Source organism: Solanum dulcamara, chromosome 5, assembly GCF_947179165.1.
Source record: "Solanum dulcamara chromosome 5, daSolDulc1.2, whole genome shotgun sequence".
Taxonomy (NCBI): domain Eukaryota; kingdom Viridiplantae; phylum Streptophyta; class Magnoliopsida; order Solanales; family Solanaceae; genus Solanum; species Solanum dulcamara.
The window spans coordinates 68,362,506-68,370,457 of record NC_077241.1 but is presented as its reverse complement, the minus strand read 5'-3'; the positions used below and the strand labels follow the sequence as shown (position 1 = coordinate 68,370,457).

Sequence of the window (7,952 nt, the reverse complement as noted above, 5' to 3'; positions counted from 1 at the left end):
ATGTGGTGAATTAAATGGTAATTAGGAATTAATTTTATTTACATATGAAACAAATGGTAAGTAGCTATAAATGTGAGGTTATTTTTATAAAATATAAACATGTGGGGTCAATTTTTGTATTTGAAAAATCCCAAATCATGATTTTTAGAGAATTTGGAATTTCATCTCATAATTAGATATCATTTCGCATGTCCAAACGCCTACTTATGAAATGTTTTGTATATGCCACTAATAGTAACGTACAGAATATCAAGATTTCGTTTTTGAATGAATTTGCAAGGCTTAGATCATCTGGAACTTAACAAGATTTTCTTTGATGCGTTTATCAACATAAATAAGAAATCACGTTCATGTTTGGGTTGGTAAAGCATATACAAGTAGTTGTATAACAAAAATGATAAAATTGTCTTTATTATAAAGAAACATTGTAAAGTTGCTAATCCATTGTACAAAACAGCTACAACAATTCAGGAGATGGTACTAATGCTTAGTTTGTGAATAAATGAATTGAGTAAATACATAAGTGAAATGAATAGGTCTAATTGATAAGTCCTTAATCGTCTCGAGGATAAAAAAACTCACAGTTACCTAACGCATCGCAGTCTGATTTTGATCTGCAACGCTATTGTTGAACTTTCCGCTAGGTATTCGAACTTTGAAACTACCATGTCTCGCAGGCTTTGGAACAAAAAGAGTATTCAGCATTTTCTCCAAAGACTCAACAGTGTACTTTGCATATTTGGAACTTCCTTCTTGTTCAACCAATGGTCCGTAGTTCTGCATGTAACTCCGATAAACAGGTACAATCGCCTGGGCGGTGAGCTGGCATGTCTTTTCTCTTAGTTCTTTGTCAAGAATGATCCAATTAGACTGCTTCTTATACATTTCATCAAAAGCTTCATTAAAAGCTTTTAATCTTTTCTTAACAAGATCGCGAGCAGTGGCACGCCCACCAGAGAAGAGAATAAGACCTTCCCGGCTTAATAAAACCGGAAGCTTAGCCCAGCTCTCTCTCAAGAAGACGGCAGAATAGTACTCCTTGTACTGTTCATGTTCTCTCAACCAAGAATCTCCAACAATAATACCAAGCTTTGTGCCTTTCAGATGATTGTAAAGATGCCAATGATTGTTCATCAAGAAAACGTATGACAAGGTATCATCTTTGTATGCCTTGGACCATGTCTCTAGATTCAACTGAATAGCTCTCATAATATTCAGTAGCTCATCAAAGAGAAGCCGTTCTTGAAATATTTCACGCTTCCAACTTTTTTCAATTCCCAAAACTTGGGTGAGAATTGGCTTATAATCATCTCCAAGCAGCTTATTGCAGTAGTCGGTGATAAAGATGATAAGTTTCGGGACACCACCATCTGGAGGAGGGGGTATTTGCCTCTGCAATTCAACTTGAACCTGAAGTTCCCAGAAGAGTTCACTAGCCCCATCAATCACCCTCTTGATGAGATCCCTCGTCAACTTCTGGATTTCAGCACATGCAGCTCCACCAAAGAGACGATTGAAATCCAATCTCAGCTTGTTTAAAGATGCAAAGATATCTAACAGTTTTAACATCTTAATTGGATCCTTCTTACTCTCTGTAACAGTTTTTCCAAACTGAAGGAATGCAAGAATACCTGCCTGGGCTGCTATTTTAGCGAAACAACCCATCCACAGATCCAATCCTAATCTTTCAAAGACATCATTACAGAGTTTATACTCGGCCTCTAAAAGATGTTTCACAGCAAACTCTAGATGGTTACCCCAATTAGCAATGTGCCCCTCTATGCTCTGCACGTCATTGAATTCGGAGACAGAAATCTTGAGGTAATCCAAATTAAGTGCCTGCAAACTTTCCTTGACATTTGAACTGCGTACCTCAACGTAGATGGACACACACTTTTCAAGCCTGTTATTGGCAACCAATCTGCCAAGTATACTCTGTAGCTTCTTTATAACAGCCACAGGCAGAAGGGATGGAGCTATGCAGGCTTGCTCACCTGGTAAGTCCGGAGTAGACATTGGCAGTGGAACACTATTTTCAGTCAGTAACCGCCTAAATTCATTTTCCAATCTATCCAATGCAACCTCAAGAAGTCCTCCATCGAGGTGACCCCCATCCTCCCCACTCTGCAACTCCCTTAGAGAAGTCAACGCCTCCTTCAAACTAGAAATAAACTTTCCATCAGCAACATTATGATCCTCTAGAAACTCCACAATGTCTGCCAACCACTGAATTGCCATGTCACAATTCTCCCCCAAAAATCGTAACGCCTCTTTAAGCCTCTTGAGCACACCAAGGTACCCAGGGATGTCAGATTCAGGATCAGACAACGACTTCTCAAGCCCATGAATGGCATCAAAAACCTTAAGAACAGCAGCAGCAGGTACCACAGCACGATTAATATGTCCAACAACAGCCCCAAGAGCATCTCTTTCAGCCCTAATCGGCCTAATTGCAGCCTCCAAAGAAGGCAATCTATGATTAATCTCAACTAATCTTGGCCTATCTTTTTCAAGAGATAAACCTAAGGCTTTAGATTTCTCCAAATTAACCCTCATAGATTTGCTAGCAGACTTCAAGTGTTCAACACCTTTTTCCATTGATCAAAATTTGCAAAAAATCAAATGAAAACTAGCACTCCAACATAAACCACACCCACTGAATTTCAAATCTCAAACCACTTCCACAACCAAAAAATTATTGTGTATCCCTTTTAGGCATATGTTAATTTCAGCAATAAATATATATGCAATGTAAACAAGAAACTCAAAGTAGAAAAATCAATCTGGATTCTTGTAGAAGTGAACTTCCATTGTTTGCTTCAGCAAACTTTCAACAACCCAAAAGAGTAAGCAGCAGAAAACAAGAAATCTCTTCTAACAACTAGTTGTAAAATCAAGAAGAGCAAAAGTTAATCAAACAAGAAACAGCAGAAGATGTATATGGCTTCCAAGAACTCACTTACCAATTGTCGGCAAAGACAAAAAAAGGGGTTAAAAATGCAATCTTGACGGAAACCCGGAACAAATATCGTATAAGTCGAATCAAATTCGAATTGGATCAACTGGAAAATGTTTGAAATCCACTAGAGTTTAAGTGGAGAGAACAAGGAAGGAGACCTAAAAGCCAAAATTGGGAACTTTGAAGAAAGAGAGCTTTAAAGTGACAACTGATTGACAGCAAATGCAATAAGTTTTGTTGATCATGACATTTATAAGTCATTTATGTCTGAGATTAATTAAAGAGAACCAAAACTAATCCTAGGATGATTCTACTTTGTCGTCTTCTTAAAAAGACACTAGGGACTTGGTGGTGAAACAAGTTGGGCACCTTAATGGATAAACATTCCGAATTATGACCAAAAGTTTAGCCACATATTTTAATTTAATTAGGGTTTTATTAAAAAAAATTATACAAAATAGATCAATTATAAAATTATTTATTCAAATTGAACCTAATTCATACTATTTATTCTTAATAGACTATTATTTACCCTCCTATCCACTTTCTTCTTTTTAATTTTTGTATGGCATCATGCTGACATCAGCATCACTGCTTCTTTTTGATACCATCAGAATATATGGTATCAAGCAGTTTCGTTAAAGTACTGTCTCTTCCTTTTATATATATATATATATATTGATGATATTATACGTATATTTACGTCAGTGTCTCTTTCCTTGTTTCTCTTTAATATCATCAGAGTATATTATATTCTGATGATATCAACTACTATTTATTAAATATTAGTTTTTTTCTTTACCTTTTTCATTAATTATGTATAAAACTATTTTTTTTTACTTTTAGGACTTTTTTTTGACGTTTTTTTAATTAAGTTTTCTCTTTACCTTTTTTTTGTTTATTATGTATAAAACTACTACTTTTTTTGACTTCTTGGACTTCTTCTTTTTTTGACGTTTTTTTATACCTTTTGGGTGGCCTTTTTTGCCTATTTTTTTGGACATTTCTTTTATCTTTTTTGCTTATTATTTTGAAAGTTTTTTGATTTTTTTTTAATCAAGTTTATTTTAGTTGGAAAAAGATTCTTAGAGAAGAAATTTAAATTATAGTCAATATATTATATTATTAAAATAATAGTATAATAATTAAAAAAATGGTGAAAAATGATTTTGTCTAAAACGAGTTTTTTAATGAAGGACAAAAAGTTCAATCAACGTTTTAAAGCTCTTCATGCTTTTAATATAGTATAGATTACTCTCTTTATCTTCTTATGAGTTTTTGATACCTATTTTTTCATGTGTAAATTTGACAAAATACATTCTATTATTTCTCAAAGATTTTCTGTTTTTGATCAACACTTGAATTGTCACGCCCCGGGAAGGTACCCTAGGCGCGACCGGCACTCGAAAGCCATTTCTGGCCTTCAAGTGAACCACCTGATTCAGTCACACTATCATTCATTAACATTCACTCAGAGGAATACTCAATCATAGACACACTATTCGTAATATAAGGGTCGAGGGCCAATCACTGTCAACTCATCAAAACGAATATAATAAGACTTCTCAAAAAAATAGCAGTCTAACCTTTCCACACTCTAGTCTATGAAGCCTCTATCAAGGTCTAGGAGGTGCCAATGATAAGACCATGACTACCAACAATCAAAATAAAGAAAGAAAACAAAACGATGAAGAAAGTCTGGCATTCTCTAGAAACTAGGAGGGCTCACCAAGTAGCTGGATGTGTGTAGATCTTAAACGGTGCGCCAGCTGATGATCTCTGGTACCTGTCTCTGCATCATGAAACGATGCAGGTCAAATGACGTCAGTACATGGAATGTACGAGTATGTAAAATGGCCGAATAAAATAATCATCAGACAAGGATCAACCAACTCGTAAATCTCAACTCATAAATAAGTAGCAACTCACTCCAGGGTCCTAAGTCTACCAAGAAGTGGTTTAGACCGGATCAAATCACATGCCACTCAACTCAACTGACTCGAAGTACTATCAAGACCTAAATGAGAGTTTCTCTTATCCGACAACCATCACTTATGAGCCAGTGATAATACAATAATCAGACATTGTTGCCACATCCGTCCATACCTTGCCAGGGCATGAACGCCTCTCTAATCATGGATTTCATCGATTAGTCAAGTCTTATCATTTCAGGACAATAAAATGGGAAACATCCAACTTTAAAGGCTCATGAAGACATTCAGGAGTTTTATTGAATTTACTAGCCACGTAAGGAGTCACAAAAGATAGTGTGGCACCCGGATCCATCAAAATATAACAGTCAAGAGAAATGACTCGTATCATACCTGTCACGACGTTCGGAGAGTTCTCCTGATCTTGACGACTACCCATGGCATATAGGCGGTTTATGCCTCCACTCGTGCCTAGAGTAGTGCCTCTCTGATTTCCCCTAGCCGGTGGTGCGGTGGCAAAATGCTGGGCTCTATTTCCCTCTGTTGGACACTCCCTCTGAAAATAATCCATTTGGTCGCATTTATAACAACCAACCCTTCCCGTTCTGCACTCCCCCAAGTGGAGCCTACCGCACTTGCCGCATGGTGGCTTCCTTCTCGAACCTTGACTCACGCTAGTCTGGGATTGAGAACCCTGGGGGTTTGGAATTCTGGCGACTCTGTCCCTGCCGATCATACCTGTTCTGCGGCATAGGTGCACTTGCGGTGGACGAGGTATGGTTGAAAGGCCTCTTCTGGAAGAAGGACCTGTTGCCCTTGTTTTGCTTCTGTTCATTCTCATGCCCAACTGACCTTGCCTTCTTGCTCATATGCTCCTCTTTGTCCTTCCTCTTCTCTTCTTCCACCTGTTGAGCATACACCATCAATCTGGAAATATCCATGTCAGAGATCAACAATGTTGTTTTGCACTCCTTCTTTATATGTCTCCCTAATCCGGAGACGAACTTCCTCATTTTCGACCTCATATCTGGGATCATATCTGGAGCATACCTGGATAACTGGATGAACTTCAGGCCGTACTCCTTAACAGTCATACCTTCTTGTTTCAGATTCACAAATTCCTCCAGTTTCGTTTCCCTCAATTCTCGGGGAAAGAAGTGGTCAAGAAAGGCTCCCTTGAATTCATCCACATAGCAGGTTCAGCATCCTCACCTCTACCTTGTTCCCATTGGTTATACCAAATGTTTGCCACATCCTTGAGTTGATAAGACACCAACTCAACTCCCTCAATTTCCGTAGCATTCATAGCTTTTAGAATTTTCCACATCTCATCAATAAAATTTTGGGAATCTTCATCAACCTTAGAACCCGTGAATGCCGGCGGAATCATTCTCAGAAAGTCTCTAATTCTAGTGGCAGCAGATGGCTCTTGGGAACTAGAGCTAAGAGTCGGCGAACTTTGATTACCATTTCGGGCAGCCACTAATTGAGTGAGCATAGCAATCGCCCCTCGAAATTCTGCCTCTGAAGTGGGTGCAGGTGGAGTAGCAGGCACTTGGGGTGCCTCCGCATATCTTGCGGGTCGGCCTCTAGCCCTCGATGGGCGTACCTCTGACTGGGGCATCTCTGAGTTATCAGCATTTCTCTGGCTAGCCGTATGTTTAAGAGGTATTATCTGTAACGTATAAACACACGAATTAGAAAGGAGTTTTATAGAGTTTAACTCTATCGCACGAATTCAGAGTATGAAAGAAGTGAAACAATTCCTAATGTCTTATAGCCTCCTAATTATAAGTGTGGTGCACAACACACCCATAAGCAAGACTCTACTAGACACGGCTTCATAGACTCCCTAGGACTCTTGAACTCTGTGCTCTGATACCATATTTGTCACGCCCCGAGAGGGTACCCTAGGCGCGACTGGTACTCGAAAGCCATTTCTGGCCTTCAAGCGAACCACCTGATTCAGTCACACTATCATTCATTCACATTCACTCAGAGGAAGACTCAATCATAGACACATTATTCGTAATATAAGGGCCGAGGGCCAATCACTGTCAATTCATCAAAACGAATATAATAAGACTTCTCAAAAAAATAGCAGTCCAACCTTCCCACACTCTAGTCTATGAAGCCTCTATCAAGGTCTAGGAGGTGCCAATGATAAGACCATGGCTACCAAGAATCAAAATAAAGAAAGCAAACAAAATGGTGAAGAAAGTCTGGCATCCTCCAGAAACTAGGAGGGCTTACCAAGTAGCTGGATGTGTGTAGATCTTCAACGGTGCGCCAACTGATGATCTCTGGTACCTGTCTTTGCATCATGAAACGATGCAGGCCAAATGGCGTCAGTACATGGAATGTACGAATATGTAAAATGGCCGAATAAAATAATCATCAGACAAGGATCAACCAACTCTCAAATCTCAACTCATAAATAAGTAGCAACTCACTCCAGGATCCTAAGTCTAACAAGAAGTGGTTTAGACCGGACCAAATCACATGCCACTCAACTCAACTGACTCGGAGTACTATCAAGACCTAAATGAGAGTTTCTCTTATCCGACAACCATCACTTATGAGCCAGTGATAGTACAATAATCAAACGTTGTTGCCACATCCGTCCATACCTTGCCAGGGCATGAACGCCTCCCTAATCATGGATTCCATCGATTAGTCAAGTCTTATCATTTCAGGACAATAAAATGGGAAACATCTGACTTTAACGGTTCAATCCCACGGGAAGCATCCGACTTTAACGGTTCCATCCTTACCTACGTTGGCGGCGTAGTTTCTGGGGTTCGAGTATGGACTATACTTTCACCCGCTTCGGTGCTCGATACTCCTACCATGACTCTATGCTCATAAGACTCCATCCAATCATCTCAAACAAGCCCTCACGGCTAGTTTTATTTAGAACTTTGCCGACTCATCAACTCTATCCTCAATTCAACTCAATCAAGTCATAATGGCAAGTCTCATTTAGGACCTTGTCGACTCGTCAATTCTATCCCCCAATCAACTCAATCAAGCCTAAATTAGATAAGCATTTATAACCTCCC

At 39.0% G+C, this 7,952-nt stretch overlaps 1 protein-coding gene across 1 annotated transcript; it reads right to left on the bottom strand.

Moving 5' to 3' along the window:
- Positions 1–395: 395 nt before the first annotated feature.
- On the bottom strand, positions 396–3,195 carry LOC129889475 (exocyst complex component EXO70A1-like). The gene has a single exon (XM_055964778.1). It carries the CDS (start codon positions 2,596–2,598, stop codon positions 589–591), a length of 2,010 nt encoding a protein of 669 aa, XP_055820753.1. The 5' UTR covers positions 2,599–3,195; the 3' UTR covers positions 396–588.
- Between the last annotated feature and the right edge of the window lie 4,757 nt (positions 3,196–7,952).

Excerpts from the sequence above, each read along its gene's own strand:
- LOC129889475 (XM_055964778.1), bottom strand. The coding sequence starts at position 2,598 with ATGGAAAAAGGTGTTGAACACTTGAAGTCTGCTAGCAAATCTATGAGG.